This window comes from Stigmatopora nigra, chromosome 15, assembly GCF_051989575.1.
Source record: "Stigmatopora nigra isolate UIUO_SnigA chromosome 15, RoL_Snig_1.1, whole genome shotgun sequence".
NCBI lineage: Eukaryota > Metazoa > Chordata > Actinopteri > Syngnathiformes > Syngnathidae > Stigmatopora > Stigmatopora nigra.
The window spans coordinates 4524485-4548447 of record NC_135522.1 but is presented as its reverse complement, the minus strand read 5'-3'; the positions used below and the strand labels follow the sequence as shown (position 1 = coordinate 4548447).

At 40.4% G+C, this 23963-nt stretch overlaps 7 protein-coding genes across 8 annotated transcripts in view; 2 read left to right on the top strand and 5 right to left on the bottom strand.

The window, feature by feature from the left end:
* Positions 1–32: 32 nt before the first annotated feature.
* rcvrna (recoverin a) lies at positions 33–2091 on the bottom strand. The gene is made up of 3 exons (XM_077734845.1): positions 1093–2091; positions 761–872; positions 33–684 (listed from the first exon to the last, which is right to left on the bottom strand). Exons 1-3 carry the CDS (start codon positions 1471–1473, stop codon positions 566–568), a joined length of 612 nt encoding a protein of 203 aa, XP_077590971.1. The 5' UTR covers positions 1474–2091; the 3' UTR covers positions 33–565.
* A 1070-nt stretch (positions 2092–3161) lies between these two features.
* LOC144208693 (germ cell-specific gene 1-like protein) lies at positions 3162–7147 on the top strand. The gene is made up of 5 exons (XM_077734674.1): positions 3162–4032; positions 4761–4808; positions 4877–5029; positions 5967–6078; positions 6158–7147. Exons 1-5 carry the CDS (start codon positions 3729–3731, stop codon positions 6444–6446), a joined length of 906 nt encoding a protein of 301 aa, XP_077590800.1. The 5' UTR covers positions 3162–3728; the 3' UTR covers positions 6447–7147.
* Positions 7148–7375: 228 nt separating this feature from the next.
* On the bottom strand, positions 7376–8742 carry LOC144208795 (protein NATD1-like). Its single transcript, XM_077734813.1, has 3 exons — positions 8541–8742; positions 7818–7936; positions 7376–7729 (listed from the first exon to the last, which is right to left on the bottom strand). Exons 1-3 carry the CDS (start codon positions 8692–8694, stop codon positions 7613–7615), a joined length of 390 nt encoding a protein of 129 aa, XP_077590939.1. The 5' UTR covers positions 8695–8742; the 3' UTR covers positions 7376–7612.
* Positions 8743–8865: 123 nt separating this feature from the next.
* Positions 8866–11900, bottom strand: LOC144208151 (dehydrogenase/reductase SDR family member 7C-B-like). Its single transcript, XM_077733853.1, has 7 exons — positions 11829–11900; positions 11097–11271; positions 10052–10164; positions 9700–9910; positions 9536–9628; positions 9237–9392; positions 8866–9149 (listed from the first exon to the last, which is right to left on the bottom strand). Exons 1-7 carry the CDS (start codon positions 11862–11864, stop codon positions 8947–8949), a joined length of 987 nt encoding a protein of 328 aa, XP_077589979.1. The 5' UTR covers positions 11865–11900; the 3' UTR covers positions 8866–8946.
* Positions 11110–23963, top strand: part of rbfox3a (RNA binding fox-1 homolog 3a) — a 257697-nt gene continuing 244843 nt past the window's right edge. For both annotated transcript variants that reach the window (XM_077733851.1, XM_077733850.1), the window contains exon 1: positions 11110–11293. The gene's annotated coding sequence lies outside the window, so the exon portion shown is untranslated. The remainder of the gene's footprint in view (positions 11294–23963) is intronic.
* Positions 13629–18526, bottom strand: cbx2 (chromobox homolog 2 (Drosophila Pc class)). The gene is made up of 5 exons (XM_077734438.1): positions 18421–18526; positions 18271–18314; positions 16277–16342; positions 16136–16205; positions 13629–16064 (listed from the first exon to the last, which is right to left on the bottom strand). The coding sequence occupies exons 1-5, from the start codon at positions 18490–18492 to the stop codon at positions 14877–14879; spliced, it is 1440 nt and encodes a 479-aa protein (XP_077590564.1). The 5' UTR covers positions 18493–18526; the 3' UTR covers positions 13629–14876.
* On the bottom strand, positions 19001–22005 carry LOC144208724 (ectonucleotide pyrophosphatase/phosphodiesterase family member 7-like). The gene is made up of 6 exons (XM_077734721.1): positions 21748–22005; positions 21208–21353; positions 20434–21063; positions 19436–19670; positions 19212–19332; positions 19001–19137 (listed from the first exon to the last, which is right to left on the bottom strand). The coding sequence occupies exons 1-6, from the start codon at positions 21986–21988 to the stop codon at positions 19092–19094; spliced, it is 1419 nt and encodes a 472-aa protein (XP_077590847.1). The 5' UTR covers positions 21989–22005; the 3' UTR covers positions 19001–19091.

Sequence of the window (23963 nt, the reverse complement as noted above, 5' to 3'; positions counted from 1 at the left end):
ATAGTGAGGGTGAAATGTACCATTGGGATGTTGTAGTTTGTCATTTGGTTTCATTTTAGAGACTTTATTTATGCACGTGGGAAATTCACAGCAGGTTTCATAATAAAAACAATATAAGGCAAAGTGGGCAGGTCCTAATAAGAATAGAAATAAAAAGTATGAAACATTTGGTCTGAAAAAGGTTGCCAACTTCCACAGGAGTTTAAAGTTGCAATTAAAATGATTGGATTGTTAGTTGGGTCGGTTGCTATCGACCTTCATCTTATGATAGGATTAACACGCTGAGTCTGAAGCCCCTCCTTGGGTTCCTCCTTCACTTAATCAACAGTTTGTGTAAACAGATTCAAACGGCTTAGCGCTAACGTGACACTCCGGACCTTCCGGGGGGCAGCGTAGAAACGAGATCCGAGATCCAGCTCACGACAATATAGTTTGAGTTCAGTTTAAATTCGGGAATGTGGAGATTTTTATGCAATGGTCGACAATAGTCAAGGAAGGTATGGAGAAGTCGGGAATGAGCGTAAATATTCCGAATTTAGTCCTTGCGAGAGTTTCCTCGCAGCCGCTATTGTTTCTTCTCCTTCAGCTTGTTTTTAATCTTCTGAGGTTCGTCATACTGGATGAGGCGTAGGATGTCCTTGTTGTCCATCACGCCCTGGATGAACTCGTCCTCCGAGATTTTGTCTGTCCGATATGAATTAGGGTAGATATCAAAAATAGTTCCCCCAAAACGCTCTGGTTGTTTTAGCAGAATAATTACCATTCTCCTTTTTCCCAAAGAAGCGCCAGACTTTCTCCGCTCTCTTCTCTGGCGTGTTCTCGTCTTCGGAAAGGTTTTCCTGGTCGTCAGCTGGGATCATGTTGAAGATTGACTGTGTGGAAAAAAAGATGGTTGTTGAACCCCATTTTTACAGATATGTAGATGACTACCAATGTTAGAAGAACCATTTTCAGGCACCACAATTTATTTTAAGCAAACTAAGGACTGGATCTGTTTGGTTCAGTTTCCACGTATGAAACCGACCCAAGTGATTCAACAATTTGAATTCTAGAGTTTTAGTCTTCCCGCTAACAAAAGGCCAAGTGACCTACCCTGACGATCTCCAGGATCTCGCTCTTGCTAATGGTTCCATTGCCGTCCACGTCATATAACGCAAAAGCCCACTCCAGTTTTTGCCGAGTCTTGCCACCTGAGGTCAGATGCAGCGCCACCATGTACTCCTTGAAGTCCAAAGTCCCATCGGCGTTGGTATCGAAGCTCCGGAAGACGTGGCGGGCGTAGGCGGTGGGGTCAGCATCTGGAAAGAAACTGGCATAGATGCCTTCAAACTGCTCCTTGCTAATCTTCCCGCCAGGACATTCCCGAAGGAAGGACTGGTACCATCGGCATAGTTCGGTTTCTGTGTATTTAGTGTTGGATTTCAGGTCCTCCAGCAGTTTCTTGGACAAAGTGCTGCTTTTGGTGTTCCCCATTACTGATCCTGCTTCTCCCCTTCTTGGATGGTTCTCACTCTGGGCTTGCCTTCCCGGTAGCAGAGCAGATTATGACCGTGGTAGCCTAATTCCAGACAGCTCCATGTCAGATTTAGAAAGAGAACACGTCAGGGCGCTATGACACCTTTGTAAAGATATTAGGGTCTTAGTGGAAGAGGGTTTAAACACAGCAGGTGTGAAACACCTGCCCTCTTGGGATTTGGAGGGTCTTTGGACAAACAACAAATCAGTGCAAAACAGAAGAACTAGACCACTTTCGTAATCTGGATTTGGTAGGTTCAGGTGGGTTTTCTCTCAGTATTACTCTTCACTGCAGATCTTTTTAATTAAACATTGCCTGACATCTGGCTTTTACTTGGTCTACTTCACCAGAACATGATTTTTTTTATTAGAAAGTGAATTGAAGCATTCCCCTGAGATATAATTACTGCCCTCTAGTGGCCACCTCCAACTACAAATGGTCGTTCATCTTGCCCAGGGTCCTTGATACCCCCACCTCATAGAACTTTCACTCAGAACTTTGGGTTGAGTGTATTTCTTGAAAGTAAGTATATCTTCATAGATTTTGTAATCTGCTTGAAAATTGCAAACGTTTGTTTTGTAAAGTGTTTATTATATTCTGTTGATAAATGGCTAACTTTGAACAAAACATCAAAACAAATCCTCACGATTTGTGTTTGGTACCATTGACTGAGCATCTCCATCGCAAAAAAAATGAGGGATTATCTGATCAAATAAAAGTCTCGCACAAAATTAGCTGACCATCTGCTGTTGTTAAGTTGAGTTGTTGAGTGAGTAGATTTAAGGAAAAATCACATAAAACCATGCAACTAATGGGTACTTTGTTGAAATGACAATAAGACCGCACGATAGAAAGAAAATAACGAGTTTGCCTTTTGAAATTGTTTTTTTCCTGCTATGTAATCCTTCTTGTTCATCCTCCTTACTTTAACCAAACCAGATTAATTTAATCTTTAGATGTCCAAATACCATGTACTTTTTTTTACGTAATAACATTACAATCTTTTGTCAGAAAATGAGCGTCTGACGACAGGTGGGCGCTGCTTGTTGAAAATACTCGGTTGTAAGCGGAAATTAAGTTTAACCACCTGGACTCATTTCATCTTCCCTCAATCAAACCTGTCACGGAAAAACAAAAAGTCAGCCTGTGCCAAAGACATTGTTTTTCAAATCTTGAACCTGCAAAATGCATCATCCTAAAGACAGTTTCTTTTTAATTGGTTTGGCTATTTTCGTGGTAGGCAGAAAATTTAAGATGGCTTCAAAGCCAGAGGGTACTCAACAGTACTTAAATATTAAACAGTACTTAGATATTAACCTCTCCCTCTCATGAATCAACAATAGATATTTAGATATTAAACTCTTGTTGAGAGCTGTTTTCAACAGTACTTACTCTCTGTCACCATTTGACTGGCGACCAAAAGACCTGGGACCAAACGTCCGGGCGACCAAACGTCCGGGCGACCAAACGTCCGGGCGACCAAACGTCCGGGTGACCAAACGTCCGTCGACCAAACGTCCGGGCGACCAAACGTCCGGCGACCAAACGTCCGGCCAGGAAGCCAGAGTCAGAAAAATCCTTGTTACGACTCAATTTACGACTCAAAATGGTCAAAAAATGCTCTTCTCTTGTTTGGCTGTCGACAAGACCCCTGTATTGATGCGGCCTATTTTTGACCTATGGGTGACCAGTCTAGGTCAACCAATTCAGAGTTAGTTCCCTCTACTTGACAGTCAATAGCGGGACACGTAAAAAAACGACAAACTGGCCAGCAGATTGGAGGATATTAGATAAATGGCTAACCTCTGTAAAATGGATGTATGGACTAATGATGTGGGGGTTTTCCATGTTAAGGTCGAACGCGATTGGTTGATCTGGTGGCTGCTGGCAGGCAGTGTGTAAGAACCTTGCCGTGGATTATAATGTCAGATGGCGGTAATCTGTCCTTTATGAATATGAGGAAAGGAAGTCTGTCGTGTAATTTGCCTTTTGTGACGTCCCACACGGCGGCCAAGGGGAGGAGCGGCGTAAAAGAGGTACGGGCAAGGGGAATACAGCTGCGAGTGTGCCGGCTCACGTTTCTCGCGGGGGGCCACGGAGCCTCCACGCCGAAGAGATTATGAAGATTTGACGCATCTGCCCGGAGGCGAAAGACGGTGGCCGCGCGTCAAAAGACGGGATTAGTCCCCCTTGTCGCTTTGGGGCCTGGACCATGAGGCTGGAGCGGGGACGGCGGGCTTCTCTGGCGCTCACACTCAACTTTGTGGCATTCGTCTTCGCCCTGTCGGCTGTCACCACCAGCTACTGGTGCGAGGGCACCCGTAAAGTGGCCAAGCCCTTCTGCACTGGGCCGCCTGTCAAGGTCAAGCAGTTCTTTTGCATCCGCTTTAACAGCTCCAACATCAACGATAGTCGTCTGGTGCAGTACATCTTTGAGACCGGGGAGGAGAAGTTCCTGCTCAAGAAGTTCCACACTGGCATCTTCTTCTCTTGCGAGCAGGCTGCTGACATGAAAGGTAAGAAGGGGCCAATGGGTGGGGCTATGCAATATCCCCAAAAAAACAAAAAACCAAGGCACAGAAACTTTTGTCATTTTTGAGTATGTGTAAAACTGAAGAACAGTTCACAAGGTTTCCAGACAATGTCTTTGGAGTAACACAAAAGACAGATCAATCTACTGGAATATAATTTAAAGTGTATTTTTCAATTTTAGTCACTGAAAAAATATATTCAGGGCTAACCATTAGATATTAGACTTTTTGATTGAATCTGATTTTAGGACAATGAAAGTTAAAATCTATAGAGTATGACTGGAATTAGTCCTAAAACTACTCCAGCATGATTTAATCCATTTTTTGACTAATTGGGAGACTTGTCACTGTGAATAATATGAGTTTATGACTTGAAGATTATTTGCTGGAGCATTAGTTTCAGCCTTGTTGCTAGATTTAAGTACTTTTTACAATAGTGTGAGTTCAAGACTAGTTACTACATGATGGTAGTTGCACAAGGTACTTCTCCAAAAGCGGTTTTCGCCCTCCAAACTTGAGTAAAAACTCACAAATCTTTTTATTGATGTTGTGGGTTGCGATGATCTTGTCAGAAGCCCTTTCTAAGTTTTGCACAGTATATGATCTATACAACGCATTCTGAAATCATGGCTTAAAGTGATCTTAAAATTCAACAAAAATAACCACACTTTGTCATTCAATTGTCTAATTCAATTATTGTTGTTTGATTACAGGTTTCGACTGTCGGGACTTCTCCGAAATTGCTCCGGAACACGAACGAGGTCAGTATGCATTTTTTTCTTAAATCAAATTTCAGTATTAACCCTGTAAAACTGGTGTGTGCACTTAGGGGTACTGTGGCTGTGCATTGTGGCCGAGACTTTGTACCTCAGTCTGCTGTTTGCGGGCGGCGCCCTGATGACCTTGGAGCAGTGTCCTTGCTTCAGCGTCATGAACAAACTCAAGCTGAGTGCCTTTGCTGCCTTATGCACTGCACTGTCAGGTGGGAAACTCAGTTAAAAAAGACTAGCAGTGAAGCAGACTGCAATGATTCATTATGTATGACTTTAGGAACACACCCTAGTTACCATTAGTACCACTTAAGGACTATTCAGTAGACTATGACTTTAGAAATGTCTTACAATGTGGTACTCCTCACTAAATTATGATTTTAAGACTTGTTTCTGACAGATTTTAAGTTAAAGGGTGATGGTCTCCATCTTGACAACTAGTTACATAACTAACAATGACTTTAAGACTCATTACCAGAGCACAACTTTCAGACTTTTAACTAAATTTTGGATTTTTTTCAAGTTGAGTATGAAGCAATGCTTTAGAACTCCACACTGAAGACTTTAGGACTAGTGATTGACTGATCTTTACACTAGTTATTACGAGTTCAGGACTAGTTGAATGAGTAAGACTGTAGGTTGTGGTACTAGACGATGACACCGGCTGACTTGCCGACTCGGAGGATTTGCTTGCCGGTTTGTGCAATAAGCCGATTGGAGGCGGGCGGCTCTTTTTGGGACATAACCAAGACCTGCCCAGAGGAGCGACACCCCCACCCCCTCCCTTCAGTACTGTTGTTAGCAGTTAATCCTCTACTAGGGTAAAGCTGCTGTGAGGCAGACATCCCTACAAGAGGGGGGGGGGGGGGGGGGGGGGGCGCCAATGGGGTCCCACTGGGAGACCGAGACCACCGGAGTACCCGGAAGCCGATTGAGCTTGCAAGGAAACAAAACCAAATTATAGAATAATATTTATATTCTCTGGCGAGTTCTGTATTTGTAGATGTTTTTCTTCGAAACAAGATATTATGTAATCACTTTTTGGCGCCATCTCTACATCTATTTTCCATACCGGTTATCTTCATTAGATTGAGCTGTATAAGATTTGAAAGATCTTTGAGCAAGGCATTACTTCTTCTATGGTTTCAGGCCTTTGTGGGATGGTGGCCCACATGATGTTCACCACCATTTTCCAGCTAGCCGTGGCCATGGGTCCGGAAGACTGGAGACCCAAGACCTGGGACTACAGCTGGTCTTACGCGTAAGAAAGACCGTTGTGTATCTAAACCTCATTTTATCGCCTAGTTAACTGGTTAATTCAACCCATGGGATTCCCCCAGGCTAGCGTGGGGGTCTTTCGGAACCTGCATGGGCTCGGCGGTGACGGCTCTGAACCGCTACACCAAGACCATCATCGAATTTAAGTTCAAACGGAGGAATATCGAGAAGAGTCTGCTCGTCAAGCAGAAACTGTTGGAGATGGACGTCCCAGACCATTTGTGGTACCTGACAGCCGACGCCGAAGAGCCGCCCGAGCTGCCGCTCAACGGCCATAAGCCGCCCACGGGGACTGCCTACGCCCTGGAAGTGGACCGCTTAGCCGAGTCACAAGGCGAGGCCTACTGTTAGAAACGCTGGTTGGTAGAACTGATTCAGATCGACATTTTTAAGCCTTGCTGAGCTGAAACTGATGAAGTCATTGATCGCAATTAGACAGTCAATCCATTTTGGACTGGGAGTGCTAGTTGCGATTATTCCATTGTTGTCAATGGGTTCAAAAGACTTAACTTGACGTCATCTGGTGGAACTTTGGTAAGAAATATTGCGAAGATGATGGCTAGTTGATAATAAGTCATTTTTTGAATTAGAAAATGACAACACGTAGTAAACAACAACAGAGGGAAACTATATTGGAAGAATTTCTTGCTTGAAACTTGAAGGTAAGACTTGAGTTGCGACTCAAACACACGTGACCTCTCACCTTTCGGTGGCCCACTGGAACACTTTTTTCATTCTCTGACCCCAATGGATTGTTGGGGTTTGAAATCTAATACAGGGCTATATTTGCATGTGTTTATCCTCACGGAATAATATAACCCGATCAGAGACCGAGGACAACATTATGCCTAGATTTTCAGTTCATTATGCAGCTATAGTTAATGATAATAGCCTAATATTAATACCTGAAGGATCTTGTGACATGATTGTAATAGTACAAGGAATATTACTCATGCTGCAATTTCCATTGTTTATTATTTTGGCATATTTCTCTGTGGTTTTATGCACCATGCAAGTCCAATAAAAATATATAAAGCTATTTTGAAAATTAATATTGCATGCTGCTTATATTTCTTGTGCCATTTGTCATTAATGATGTCATTTAGATGATAATAAATACATGATAGTACATGATTTGAAAAATGATTGGCTTGAAAAAAATATTTAGTTGATCAGTGCAGATTTAATACAACCTGGCAAAGTACTGCTGTAATCTGATTGGATCAAAGCTTGACCTAAAACTCAACTATATGGAAATAAGAAGTACCCATTACACCAAATAGAGAAATAGAAATATATTTAATAATTATTACACAAAATTATCAAAATATTGTAATTTAGACATCTTCACCCATAGAAAATCATATAAAATACAACCAACCAACAAATATAATTACAATTAAGATGTAGTATATACTTTCAGTATACTCGTATATTAATAATCAATGCATATAAATCTTGAATTTGATTTCTGTGTCGGCCTGACGTCCGACGTGAAGATTCACATGGCGACATTGTCACGTGGTTTGAAGATTTTGATAGCTGGGCTTTGGGTTTTCTTCGATATACTTCTTGATGTACCAGCAGGAAACCCGAGCTTTCAGCTTCTCCTCCAACACAAAGTCAATGGCAGCCTGTAATCAATCACAATATAATACAAAGTCTTCCCGATCCCATCTAATTTAGTGTTGTTTAATATGAAGAATATAGTCAGTGGTTCACCTTTGATAATAGTGCTGCCACACCTTGACCCCTACAAGCCTCTGGGACAAAGGTGGACATGAGATCCACCTCGTTGACTGCTGTAAATCTGTAGATGAGTACTGCAGTCTGGTTGACTCCTGACGTCAAAATTCACATGCAAATCAGCAAGATTATGTACCAAAGTGTATTCAAAGTTCAACTTGTTACAGCAATAAAGTTGTTTTTTGACAACAGGTTAACATTGAGCATCCATTAATCAATGCTGGACACCAGTTAAAACATAATCAAGTCATTTTAAGAGTACGAAAACAGAAACATTGACAAAAGTGCTGTTGAATTTTGGATTTTTGTTATAGCAAATGTGCAAAAAAGATCAATGTATGAACTGTTAAGTTAAATCAAACTATATACATTGCATGAAGTATTTGTATTTGACAGATCCTAAATGGACAAGTGCATTAAGTCATGTTTTTGTACTTCCAGACTAGTCCACAGATGGCTGCAGTGGGTTCAGATTTTTGTTTTAACCAACGAGATTTCTCCTAAAAAAAAGCAGCACCTGACTGCAATCAACTGACTAAACTTTCGAGACACCCCATTTGTGGAAAAACATTCCTCATCATCGGCCAGGGGATGCACGGATTTCCTGCAGTACTTCCTGCAATAGGCCGATACGGGACCGGGTCTCTTGTAAATAACGTGGCCGCTCAACGGTGCTCCAAACACGGCATCGACACTCACCAGTCCCGCTGCTTGTGGAAACGGTGAAACGATGGTTCTTTCGATCGTGATCAACCCTCATTCCGCCGCTGCAACTCAGTCTATAGGGTGCAAGATTAAATTTCACCCTGACAGGTAGGATCTTAGTCATCTTAGAACATATTTGGAACGACATTTTAGTCAACGAAAGAACTGAGCACCACCACTGACAAGTTGACGCGTGTAGTAATACCCACAAATGACCACAAGAGGAGGCTAAAACGAGCTAAATGATATACAATAATATGAAAAAGACCAGTGTTTCTCTTAAAAGACTATATTACTTTATTTAATGTATATTCTAAACACACACTATAACAACAGCTGATAAATCAACAAAATTATGCTACATTTTACAATTCAAAACTGTTTTAAAATTTGACAATAACTATAATTTGGCATTAGTAGCATCTTTTATGCCTGCTGCCATGACGGCAAAGAACAAATTAGGAAATATGGAGCGTGCATGTAGGGCCACTTTTGGGAGTGAAGGGACCATCAAAACCTCTTTGCGTTTGTTACTCAAAGTCTTCTGCACTTCAATGGCTGCCTCACTTGCTGAAACACCCAATGACTTCTTTGTGTATAGATCTGCACATTCAAAAAATACATTTTTTTAGTATTGTCATCTCTCTTTTATGGCAGGCAATATTGGGAATTTTATTTTTCTGGACTTACATGACCAGATAGTTTTAGCATCTGTATCTTTCTGCTTCCCAGTTGCACATGAGCTGATGAAGGTGATGTTGATGGTGCTGACACAAACGCCCAACTCGTCCACCTCTGAACGGAGACAGTCAAAAAAGGCCTGAACTGCATGCTTGGAGGCAGCATCTTTTGGGCGAGGATAGACGAATAGATGTTGAGGATGAAGGTAAAATTTCCCCCATGTTCTTTTATCTGGGATATAGTCATTTTTTAATATGACGTGGCTTGGTAGGGATTAAATTAATGATATAGTATCAGTGTCAACTCACAGGAGGTACGAAAAGGCACTGCTAATTTCCCATGAATGCTGTTAACCAGCAGGAGGTGACCCGACCGACGGGATATCATAGACGGCAGCACGCCTGCAATAGACACGCCACATCTTTAGACCGATTTCCCCACCTCATGTAGTGAAATACATCACCATGGTGACCTTTAAGTAGCGTGACTGGGCCGAAATAGTTATTTTCCATGAGAGATTTATCCATCTCCAGGGTAGATGTGTGCACAGATGCTTTGTGCTTCAAGTTTCCGTTGAGGATGAGCACATCCACGCAACCGTAACAGTCCATGACCTCTTTTACGGAATCGGGGAGTGAATCTGAGTCCCCAAAATCCAGAAGCACCAGTTTAGGTGGGAATGTCTGTCAAAAGACATAAAAGATGAGCATCATTTTGAAAAAAATGTAAACAAAAATAGATGAGTAAGCTTCAGTGCCATTGGAACATTGGAAATGTGAGTCCAGATAGATTGGACGTCCATTACCGTCAATGGTCTGTCTCACCATGCTCGGATCAGAAGTATCCATTAGTTCATCTGAGAGGTCCTGGAGTTTCTCCCAGTTTTTGCCACAAAGTATCAATCTGGCTCCGCCAGCGTGGAAGATATTAGCGCATTCTTAGGGCAGAAATAACTACATTAAAATATGTATAAGTAGAATTTGTGGCAATAGTTTTTTTCTTCAAAATCTGATAAATTAATATATATAATATATAATGTACTATGGTGTATTGCTTGCTTGCATTGATGAAACGTGACTCTTTAGTGCCACGCTGTGGCGACTAAGGAGAATTTTTTGTTAACTATCAAATTAAGTATCGTGGTATGTATGATACTATTTCCGGATCCGAAGCATGCCCACATAACAGGTAATATGGTTCCAAACAATTCATTAATATTTTCCGTTATAATTTTGTGATGAATTCGTGGATGTTTTGATTTAATTAGATGATGTTGATCTGTAAAGCACGTTAACTCAGCTAGTCTAGTTGACCGCTGAAACGCATTATAGTACTTGGCGTGCAATGAAGTACCAACGTGTCAAGTATATTAATGTTTGACATACTATATATTGCGAATCTTAAGACATTTTTTGTTCATCAAGCTTGAAAATCATTTAGATGGGCATAGTACATTTTTTCACTCAATAGCAATTCGTTACGTTTGTTTTGATGCAAGTATGAAACATTACAAACATTTCATGCCATGCATGGTTAACTCTGCATTTACGAATCTAGGATGAAGCCATTTGTATGTTTACTTTTTATTCTTTATTGCAAGCTTTTTAAAATTGTGTACGGCACTCATTGAGTGGTAAGTACCATTAAAGCATTTTTAATTGCACAAAATCTAACATCAGTATATACTATGCATATATATATTTTTATATACATATTTATGTTTTTATACACATATTTATAGATGTGTATGTAAATATATTATTATTTTTGCATATACATATATTTAAATATTTTTATATATTTTTCATATATTTTTATATATTTTTTTATTTATTTCTATATTAAAAAAATCTAATTATTTGCTTTTACCTTTCCCCAGGGTAGATAGAGCATCACTGAGCAGCACCACTTTGTTGCGAACACAGGTTTTGGACAAATAGTTGTACACAAAAGTGTAAACCTGCAACAAAACGGCCACCAGCACGACTGTGCATGGAACCATCAAAATAATGGTGCTCCACCCGGCCTCCATCTTCTTCAGCAACTGTTGTGAAAGAAAAAAAAATGTAAGTCCCCATTCATTATCTTCTTCTCCCGATGTTGTTGTTGTCGTGGTGATAAGATGTCTGCATACCTGTCAACCTCGAACCATTTGTGATCTTACCAAATTTTGTTTTCGCCCTTACATATATGTATAAATACATGGAAAATCTTACCACTTTACTTTTTTGTAATTTTTTGCAAATGAAAGTAAACATAAACAAGGGAACAGGAAACGGAAATCACATGGTGAAAGTGTTACAAAACGAAATGTTTATCATGATCTTTTTTTTTTAGCCAATCAGAGGCGCCGGTACATATATCACTTGGCAGACATGCGTTTCCGGGAAGAAACAATGGCGGATGGTGAAAAATGGCTAGAAAGTGCCTTAATTTATTTTTTTTTCTCAAAATCACCGTTTAGCGTACCATTTTCATGTGTACAGCGTACCAATATAAAAATGGGCTTTCAGTTGTACCAATTACGGCGAGAACGTACCAGTTGACAGGTATGTGTCTGACAAATACATTAGGATATATCACAATTATGGCACTTCTTACCCAAAACTTGTCCACTTCTGTTACATTAGCCTCCATTTTTTCCCCCCTCTTGCTTCTCGGCGCTAACCTCCTGCCGCTTTTAATAGAAGTGGCGGCACAGCTGACACTTTATTTCCCCACACGTGTTGTCAGCATGTTATGTTTAGAGAGAGACCACCAACAACCTTCAAGGCTGTCCTACAAATTGATTTAATATCATTGACGGCAGTCGTGATGAATGTTTTCAGCTCAATGATTCGTTTAGGGACATTTTTGACCTGAAAATTGCCTTATGGGGCTAAAATGTCCAACCCAGAGCAAAATAACGGTACATAACGTCATTGTATTTGACAATAAATCGATTTATTGTTGAAATATTAGGTCGATGATGGAAACAATTATTTTGGCAGTTCTATTATCAACAGTCATTATCTCTGTAAATGTTTTTCGGGTTTGAGACTTATTATTTATTTTCCACCATTGATCACTGACTTGTCAATGTTAATGAAATATGTTTATTTATTGAAATTTAAAGCTTAGTCATTATTTGGTGAAGCAACACAAACAAAGATGAGGCTACATTGTTTATTTGACAATACACATAGTATTAAAAAATGCCTCTAATAAATAGATTTTACACAAATGCAAAAGATGATCCCTTACAAAGGACTATTAGGGGTGTGTAAAAAAAGAAGTACAATTGATATCACATCATATTATAAATCTGTTAGACCACAATGAAAGGAAGTCAAAACAACAACAAAATAATGATATGATATTAAAAGGATAGTACTACAAGCAAATAGTATTTTACCCCGAGGAATTTGTGTAGGATTACTCAAATATATTTATATCATTTTAAGAAAAGGGACAAATGCTTCATCAATTTTTTTTTTAATTTTTAGGACTTTTTAAAGTTCATATATTGAGGTAAATTTTCTTTTTTTGTGATTTTGTAGTAAAAAAATGAGTATCAAGAGATTTTTCCTGAGATGGGTGAATATGCTAAGATATATATATAGTAAATATAATATTTAAACCCAATTTTATTCAAAAAATGTGCGCTATGAATTTTCAAATATTGCTGTAAAAAGTAATATTGTACTATTGAAATATTTAGATTGACATTTTATGAGAAGTGGGGTATATTTAACTTTTATTGCATTCAATAAAGGTGCAACATTATGTAAATAAAATACATTAATAATTTCCAGTTATTTTCTTTAAAAATGACTTTGATTTAATTACTTTCCAACATAAAATTCAGCTCAACCCCCCCCTCCCCAAATTTTCTTAAAATGGTCTTAATTCTCCCCCATAAGTCACAAAAAAATCACTTTCACTAAATCATAAAAGATTGCGCACTAACTTCAACTTTTAAAATTTAAACTTCCAGTATTTGTCCACCCTCCTCCTGTACAACCACATAAGCAGACCCTCTTTCAGGGTGTGTGTGTGTGTGGGGGGGTCTTATTGTTTTGTCTTACATCACACTGTGAAGAAAAAAAACCCCAAAACAAAACCCAATGAGATGTCAGCAGCTGCGACCAAACAAAGCCAAAAAAAAGAAAAGAAAAAACCCAAGTGGCTCCACGGCATCTGGTGCTTTATTGTCCGGACCCCCCCACATGGGAGTGGGCTAATAGAATTTCTAGTGAATATCTCAAGCCAGGGATTAGAAAAGATGGTGTCAATTTAATGACAATCTCAAGGATTCAGGATTAATTAGTTGACGATAATTGACCATTGAGAGGTCTGTCAGTTCTCCCAATTGATTGGTCGTCTATTACCGTCTATGAAATTTAAGGTAATTCCCATGAACAGATTGCAAATACTATTTTATTTGGGATTCAGCAGTAAGACTTGAAGGTGAGTTCACCCTGTTTTGAGGACCATCTGCAGCAAAAAAAAAAAGTTGTATAAAAAGAGGTAGCTATTAGAAAAATACAATCTAGACTTAAAACAAGTAAATATTTCCACAACATACCTATTGATTAAAAGCAGCTAAAACCAAGACAACTCGCTGTTGACACTTTTGCTGCGTTAAAGATAAGATAAGGGGAATTTGTGCATTGTCTAAAAGGTAAAAAACATAAAATAGGATTGATTCAATAACATACAAAATTATTTTCAGAGCTTTTGTGGGTATTGGGACTTCATAAAAGCACAAACTTGTCACTGGTGTAAACCCAAAGAAAAATAATAAGGCAAGGCGATCACTGAACGTGCGAAACCACATTCTTACGCTCACTGAAACAAACAAGTTAATTGCGCCACATTCTTTACCTCATAATGATCACAAACTAAGACGTTTAAGTGTCGTGCAATGCAGTTTCACCATCAAATTCGAAGACTTTATCTCTTAATCTTATTTTTTTTAGTTCCCATTTTTAATTTAGACATATTAAGAGATATATGAGTTTCCGACTTCACTCCAGTATTGAATGCAGCATAGTCACTTTTGTTTTTCCTTCTTCTGGACTACCACGTGTTGGTTTAATATACTTCCCAGGTCTGATGATGCATTTTGTTGTTCAGGTACGCTTTGAATATTTTGAGGGTGGAGCTTGTAATCTCAGAGTGAAATAGTTCTGACTCCCTATGGTTTTTAAATGCAGGTATTCAAGGTATTCACTCGCTGTCCTGGTTCATAGGTGCTCAGACGTTTGGTCGCCGGTCTTTTGGTCTCCAGTCTTTTTGGTCGCCGGTCAAATGGTGACAGAGTTTACTGTTGAAACCAGCTCTAAAAAAATATAATCATGAGAGAGTTTAGTATCTGAGAGAGAGATTTTAATATCTAAGTACTGTTTAATATTTTAGTACATTTGACCGGCGACCAAACGTCCGGTCACGGGTTTCTATAGCCTTTTTCATAGACTTCTCGATGTTCATCAAATGCAGTGCGAGATTGACACTCCGACTTCATGCTTGTCCTTGTGGGCTTTTAACAAAAGCCCTTGGTTCTTGGACTACAGTGAATTATGTTAAAGAGCACTTAAGTATCTGTATTAAAAAAGGTAGGCAAATAATATGGAAATAAATAAATTATGGGGTATGCTAATAGTTGAGTCAGTAGTTGCGGATACTGAAGAATCCCACGCTGGTGGGCGATTCTTTGACCGTGACGGTGACCAAGTTGGCGGTGACGTCGGTGACAAAGACGTGTTCGATCAGACTGCGGGTGGGCTTCCAGTCTTGGTTGTGGACCGCCGTCAAGCGCTCTTGCCCGGCGTCCGACGAGTCCCGGTCTGAATCCGAGCTGCTTTCGTCCTCGCCCGTGCTCATCTTGCCATCTTTGGAGGTCGGCCTTTCTGTGTGGTTCTCGGGTTTGAGTACCTCGCCTTTCTCCAACTTTGCCCTGAAGGTCTGGATCTCCGCCAGATCTTTGACGGGAGCGGACTTGCGGACGCCTCCAGGAGGAGCAGGACTCATGGGGGTTTTGTACTCCCGGTTTTGGTTCAATTTTTGAGGGGGGTGTGTGATGTTCCTCAAGGGCGATGCGGGAGATTTGTTACCCTGCGATACCTTTCCGTTTGGGTTGAGCGGCTGATTTGCCGCAATGTTCTTTGCCGCTTGGGCCGCCATGGTTTTGGCGTTCGTTATTCTCTGTAGTACATGGGCCTTTTGTACGCTGGGGGTGTTTGAGTTGCGTTGGGGGGATCCTTGGATGTGATGTTTGGATGGGTTCAAATTCAAAGACGCCACCCCTCTAGATTTGCACAATTCCATACTGGAGACGGACAATTTACCCTCGGTTACGTTCCTACCTGGACTGGATTTCACCAGGGACACAGGGGAAGGTGTAACGGATCTGTTGGAGAGGGCCGGGTTTAAAGATAATCTGGAAGTCCCCCCATGGGTTTGGGATCCACGGTCAGGACCACCTGTGATTTCCCTGGCCGAGCCTCGGTGGAAACCCATGAAGGCAAAACTGGCCAAGTGAACCGGCTTCTTGATTGATCCGGGAAGATCAGAATCCTTCTTGAGACATTTCCCAAGGCCTTTACTTAGAGATTTGCGTCCTCGTTTTTTTGGGGGTTCCTGCTTAGCCACTACGATCTGGGCCTTCTTCTGAGGAACAGGGTGCGGGTGGAGGTCTCGTGTCTGGACCCCGGGGCTAGTTTGACGTTCGTTGTTGTTGTCGTCGTCATCCGAGGACGAGGAGGACGACGAAGAACAAGAAGACGAGGAATCGGAAGACGAAGATGAAGAACCGGATGAAGAGCTGTTTGACTTGGAGGCCTCGGGAACATTATCCTGCCAAAGTAACGCATGTTAAATATATGCTAACAACTGGGGAAAAGAAAGATGTCTTCTATCAAACCTACGGGAATTTTGCGCGGTCGTCCTCTGGGCCTCTTCCCACGTTTGCGGATCAGAAGCTCTTTCTCTTGTTCCCTATGATAGATGGAATTCAATTTAAGAGCGTACAGACATTTCACCAAACACAAAGTTGTTAAGATACTCGCTTCTTGTTGAAGGCCGCTAGAAGTCTAGGATCAAGAATGTTCTCTTGGGGCTCCCAGCTGTTGTGTCTGTAGCCAACAACACACGGCAGAACATCAAAGTCAAACATCAGACTTCCTCGTCTTGCATTCCAGTAGTTGAAGGTATTATAAGCACAGGAAGCACAGACTAGCAAAATCAGTTGTGGAAATGGTAATCTGATTTAAAGATTTTGCCTTTTTAACCCCCTATAATTGAAAAAGAACTATTCATTTTTGTAGCTAGGTGTATTTTAAATAATTGAAGTGAATTTACAAAAGGACAATTACCCCAACAATCAATGTTTTGATAGTAAACAAAACCAGAAAAATCGAGGACCATTAAATTGGTACTATTTTTCCTCATTTGTTAGTACTTGTTGGATTTTCTACAGTTTTCTTCGTATAATAGAATCCATAACCACTTTATTGACAACAACTTGACTATAATGATTTAAATTTTGACGTTTTTGATAAATTAACTGACATTAATTCAGCTCAATACCACTGAAAAGCAACCTAAGATGTACAATTCTTCTAAGTTTTCAACAATCTGACCACCTGTGCTTCGAACCACGTCACAAGACAAGCCCCACACATTCTACGGATGCCGGAATGTTCCACCTTTTTCCTGTGAGCTTCTCTGCGAAAAGCTCCATTGCGTAATTGGGGGGGTTGGGCCTTCACTTGAGTCGTGAAATTCTCGGCTCAATTTCAACACGCACCAACGCGTGGATGTACCACTCATTAGCTCACATATATACAAAAGTCAAGTATTATTTACTATTATATTAATCTGGGCTGGACATGAGAGTATATTTTGGATTTGGACAATCAAAAATATCTAAAACCATTAATTTACTATCAAAACATTGTCATTTAATCATCGATTTAGAGTAGATTTGTCAGTTTAATTGTAGAATTGTTGGTTTGTAGGCCGATTTTGTTTTTTGATGTCTGATATTGGGGATGCATGAGCTTTGTTACACCAAAAAATAGTCCAAAATGTGGTAAAAGCCTGTTGAAGACAACAGAAAAAGAAGCCTAGAGCAGCAGTGGGCCTACCCCCACCCCACCACCAGCACGCACACACACAAAAGACGTGTGGGCTGAACAGAAGGCAGGCAACAGTGTGTGCCCGTAGAAGATAATAGACAACCAAAAAAGGCGGAGAGAAATTCGAATGAGACCCCCAACCCAAAAAAAAGACCATTTCAAATCCAAATCAAACAACAAATTCATGCCTTGCTTTTGCCCCATACATGTACATTATTGAAAAATGCAGTTTTAAGCGTAGATTCCTCCCTTATAGGAAAAATACACATTTTTGTTTAGTGAAATAGACTAAAAAGGCATATTTTACCATTTCAACATAGACATAAAAGCTTGCATTAAGGAAATACTACATTTAAAATACAAATTTGAAATACAACATTGATTTTTAGAATATAAGGCTTGATTAATTCTTTTTTTTCTTGTTGATTAAATGATAAACGCTATACCGGTGTAATAACACACTTCAGATTAGGCACTTTTGGAAAAAATGTTTACATGTGAGTTGTTATACTTAAAACATATTTGCTTTATTACACTTCATCTATTATTGCTTTGTTTCCATTTTTTTTCTAAATATCTTCAACTAAAGCCCATTTATGGACATTTTAACCAAATTAAAATCCCAAAATAAAGCCCTTTCTTTAATTCCCCTAGTCACATTAAAACCTCAATAGATTAAAGCAAATATTATAACCCAATATTCCAAATAGGTGCAAAAACAAGATAATAACAAATAATAATCATTGTATTAACATTAATTTAAATAAAAATCCCCAAATTGAATATATATGTTGGAAAAAAAGTCATAAACCTTGGATTTAAACAGGAAAAAGTGAGTTTAGTGATCTGGATGTTATCAGGGACATATGTTTTCCGTTTTTATTTTTATCCCTTATTCATTGTTGGGGGTCTCGTTGACTTACTTGGACGACCACCCTCTCCACTTGATGAGAAACTCCAACTTTCCCTGCACACAAAGGAGCAGCAAACCTTGTGATCACGTAGTCGAATGCGCGTCAAAGTACAGAAAAAGACAAGATCGGAGTTCGTTTGCATTCGATGGCCATTCTGACCTTTCGTAGCCTTTTGTTGAGGATGCATTCGGCGTCGAAAACCTGCTCGCCGACGGCGCTCAGCTCCTCCATGGTGGACCCGCACGACAACAATAACAACGGCGGCCACGGCAATAGCAGCTCTGCAGGAAACTATTGGGCAATGCTTCAAAATAAAACGCCGACCACGCCAAAGGCTAGGCTTCATAATAAAAGCCCTTATGCCATCATGCATAGGTTTTTAGACATTTTGCATATTAAACGAGCTTGTAGTTGCATAAATAAGTCAATGAGTGAAGGGCTACTAGGAATAACATACACCAGATCTTTTGCATATGTATATAACCATTAAAAAAAATTAAAACATGAAAAAGATTGCTTAATTATGGACTAGATGTGATTAATTGTGATTAGAATATTTTAATCGCTTGAGAGCAGTAATTACATTATCTACAATATCAGACGTCAAAAAACTTAATTGTTTATTAACATGTATTGTCCCTTTTTATCAAATAAATCAAACTCAAACTTTCCTGGAGAAAGAAAACAAGTCCAAGGACATCAGAAAAGTTAAGAAAATGAAAATCAAACCACAAATTGAGCAAAAAAGTATCACATGATTTTCAATGGATTAAAATAGATTAGTTTATTCATGTCTCATATACATACACACTCACAAACCATGTTTTTACTCAAAATGAAGTCTGTTGACTGTCTTCTACAGGATTCACAGGAAATCTGGAACAAATTTAGACATGATTAGTCATAAACTTAAGCCAAAAATGATTAGGCCTACTTTTTTTTGCTGTTACCTTCCATGTCGCCGTTTTTCGACAATTTTGTGCGCTACAATAACAATAAAAACAACTGCAAGAAATCCAGACATTGCAGCCAAGCCAGTGGCAACATTTTCACCAACGTTTACACCATTGCCTAAAAAAAATCCAATTAGAATCAATAACAAAATAACTGTCATCCAGTTTTTTATATACTAGTTGCGAAAACTGTCATTTTTTTGGCGACTACGATTTCTTACCATCTACTTGTTGGTAGTCACGTAGCATATTGGCGGTTGCCTCCAGGTGACCGTCATTGACTTCGGGCTGGATGCCCAATAGGCGACACATAAGTGAGTAAATGTGGATGGTGTCAAAGGGGGCCACCTTCAGGCCCTTGCGGAACGCCGGCCCCGCTGCCCGAAAAAAAACCTTCATGTCCATGTCGTGGTTGTCAAAGCCATGCTCGCCCTTGTTGAACTGGACTGGGAAGTACTGGACACATGTAACACAAGACTTGTATTTGCTACAGAACTGGACACAATACAACAACATAGTAGAAAATACTTCAACTAGTGGAGCCCGGTGCTTTGCGCTTGTGTAAAACTCACCGATACACAGTAGAGGGCGTTATTGGATAAATAAGAGCAGATTGAAGTCTGATTTGAAACCGTCACTCTGGTTTATCACCTTCTGATTTCACTTTAACGCGTGTTGGAAAGTATTTTGGACTGTTATCAATCAATAATCTGCTGTTTTGACTCTTCTGTTGAGCTTGTCCTTTTCTTATCTCATTGCATCTTATCTCAACACTGGTACTGTCTACACCTTTTACCTGTATATCTGTATTTGGATCATGTGTGAATATCAACCTTCTGCTTTTATCAGTGGTGAAAGGTAGGTGAGTTGAAGTGTTTATGAAAGATAGTCATCAAGTCACGGTTGGAAACGGCTCAAAGTACCCAGGCATCGCTCACAGTATGCATTTGTGAGAGTATTTTTCTTGTAGATAAACTCTTTTATACCCCTACTTAAAACGCTGTCTTGAAAGCTTAACCTTGGCTTACACCCATTTGTAAAATCCTAATACTGACTAGAAATCTTGAATGGAAACAATTACAGAACCTTAAAACTCTGACCTGGAAAACCTTAAAGAAGAAGTGGTGATATCAGACTGGATATGATAGTGACAGTTGTCATTTGTTTTAACTGAACAGAAAATTCTTAGCTGTTGTTTGCGTGAGCCATACATACGCACTCCGTTTATGACATATCCGGTATCGGCCCAGAGGATGATTGGTAGGATGCGGTTGTTTTTGGAGAAGTGGAAGCGCTCGGGCATCTCTTCCTTCTTGTAGACGTGGAGGTGTGGGTGCGCCCCCTTTAGCGCCTGGTACACCTTCTCTATTTTACCAGGCTTGGGTAGAAGCATCCCTGAGGGCCCAAAATCCACCAGGTGGAATGATACATCCTGGAAGGAAAATCCTGGGATCCTGGAAAGCGTGATTTCCTTCACTAGTCCGTTCCGGTACACGGTGGTCATGCCGTGGTCGGAGGTGATGATGATGTTCAGATTGTCACTTAGACCGTGGCGCTCTGCCGACTGGCGGATGTGGCCCACTGTACGGTCCACCTGCCTTACCATGGCTCGCCGTTGAGGGGATTCCGGGCCGTAGCGGTGCCCCGTGCCGTCTGGCTCGCCAAAGTAAAGGGACACAAAGTCCAAGTCCTGGTGGCGGAACCAACCCATCACCTTGTCGACATTCTCACGCCATGCCGTCTCATTTTTGTAGTTGTACATGAGCGGCTCCACCTCGCGCACCATCGCCGTCTGGCCTCGGTAGCTTGATGCCGTGCCCGGAAAGTGTAGGGACCCGGACTTGAGGCCCTGACAAAGTATAAAGCATAGAAAATTGAACAATTGACCTCATATCTCAAAGCATCGCTGGTCTGAGGAGTGACACATGGGTGGAATGATACTTGAGTGTAAAATTAGTGAGACTGAAGTAGGAATTTGTCACCCGAGACGGACCTGATTCTGAGCGGTGATCCAGATCGGCAATGTTCCGTTGTCCCACCATTCATTCACAAACTGGGTCTGGTAGTAAGGTTTTTTCTCCGTACTGCTGGTGTTGAACCACATATTGTGGATCACGCCATGGTTCTCCACGTAGCGACCTGACACAATGGCGATAATAAAAAAATAATAGTCATTGCAATCAATATTCACTCAAATTTTTCGTTGGTCTGGGCAGAAAGACAACCTGAGTACCAGTGTGAGTGACATCATCATTGCTCGCTATGGGCATACCAGTATCACACCTGCCATAAGCAGGTGCATGTCAAGGTTCCCTCTAATTTTTCATGTAAAACATGCTGTAAAACACACAAAACATAAGAGTGGACAGAGCTACTGCCACTGGTTGCCATGTAAAGGGCACCATTTTGGGGAAAGGGGTTTAAAGAAAAGTTTGGATTTTATTTACTGCACGCCATATGATTGCTGCTGCGCAGAGAGGATGAAAGTAGTGCGCAATTGGTCGCAATGTCACTTGACACTTGGGATTCTGACCTGTGAGAAGCGTGAAGTGCGTGGGGGTAGTGATCGTCAGGTACGGTGGAGTCGCGTATTCGGCCTTGACTCCGTCGAGGGCCATGCGGTCCAGGTGGGGTGTATCCACGTCACGGTCGTAATCCCAGCGGAAGCCGTCAAAAGATACCAATAGGACTTTCTGTTTGGGTTGCTTGGAGGGGGCTCCCAGTGTCCATGAGGCCCCACAAAGAAGCAGGCACAGAGCGGCTGTTGGCTGCATGGTCTGCTTTGCACTGATGGTGCTGTTCACTTTGTGGACAAAGTTTGTTATTTTATCTTATCAGGTTGCTTTATCGTAACTGGAAGTTTATTGCCCCTCAGCTGGTAATCACGACACCGCACAATTGCTGCGTGTTTGTTTTCGTTTCGGGGCTAACGTATTTCATGGCTTCAATGTTAAAATCATAGTCTAATATCACTTAAGGTACTTCTGATTGTAAGGCAGTTTTGTATGTCAATGTACAGGATTTGTCATTTTTTTCTTAATTATTTAATATGGCATTTATTCTTATTTGTTTTATTTACGGGTTTGATGAATGAGTAATTTACTGGAGCTGTATAATGTAGTTATGTGGAAAAACAGTATAAGTTAGACGTCATTAAGTATAGCCAGAATTTGTACATAAGGCGTGTTGGATCTTAAAGTCAACTGTCAATTTTTTGGGGGAAACTTTGTTTTCTTAAAAATCCCACTTCTGTTTTTTGAAAGCCAAATCTGGGGCAGACAGCCTTCATTTGGAACTTTAGATGAAACTATAATCCTGTTCTAAAAACCTCAACAGGAACTTTGGGAGCAAAAATTACTTATAAAACCAATTGCTAATTTTGAACTATTGAACCCTTGTTCAAAATACATTTTTGTACCATTTTAAACCCCCAACTGTCAAACTCCTACTTTTACACATCTTTCACCTTGAATTACCCGACAGGAGGTCACTAGTGATTCTGCTGTCAAGCGACAAACGAGCCTAATATCATAATTAATTTTGATATGTCTAATGTGTACCTTGGCCTGGGGTTCTTGTTAAAAGATCATTTGCCAGGAAGGGGGCAATGGGCAAAGAAGAGAAAAAAAGAGGGAGGCGGGGCCACGGATGGCGGGACATGATCCATCATCTCGCTGCGATGTGATGTTATGAGCTGTTAAAAAAGTCTCCTTTTATTGTGCGTGTCCTTGGCTGCAGTTCAAGGGAATTGTCTAATCTTTATGGAGATAAGGGCCAACATTCATCAGCTTTCATTTGCCTCATTCATATTCATCCTCGCGCTCATATTGACGCTCTCTTACCAACGCTCTCAGCAAGTTTTTTTTTCTTTTTTCCCCTCCTTTTTTCGAGGATAGACTGCTGACTCCCTCTTCTCCGGTATGAGAACTTCAAGAGCTCAACTTGAGTGGCTGGCCTAAACTTGATATGACCTCGCTAGAAACCACTTGCGAGGAGTTTTATCTCCTCTGGCGCACCCTGCCGACTGACTGCTAACCATGCAGTGAGCTCAGTAGCTTCAAATCGACTTGCCACTCTAGCTTAATTCCGTTTTACATCCCCTCCTGTCAAATGTTGGGGTGAGATTTTATAGACAGTGGAATTGCATCGTTTGCATTATAAGGGGTTTCACTGATAATCAAGGTAAACTTGAGAGGGGATACAAGACCTTGGGTGTCAATTTCAGTAGTTTTAACAGCAATCTCACATGATAGTAATCTAGTGAACATCTATGTTGGTTAAAGTTGTTTTTTTTTAGATATTGTCTGTCTTGTAGACTCAGCTTTATGAAAGAGTCTAAAACTCTAAAAAAAATTCTCCAAAGTGGACTGGCTGACTAATCAGTATGCACTAGATTCAAGTTTTTGTAGCGTAGAGTGTTTGGGTACATTGCTTGCTGACACTATATTTATATAGTGAAGAGGTAGCTATTTTGATTGGATGTGGTCATTTTATTAAGCTTCTTCAGTAGCTATGAAGTCAGTGTAAAAGACATACAAATCATTGATACTGATGGGTTGAATTGACCATTGAGCTAATTGAATACTTTTAGGATTGTAACCTGAAAAGTAGGAAAAAAATTAGCCCTAAACATGAATTTTACTGATTTTGGTGTGGTGGGCCTTCATAGCAAAATGCACAAGTCTCAGGCTAAGCAGGAGGTAGGATACATTGCTTTTAAGTTGTTATTTTGGGATCATTCCCCAAGTT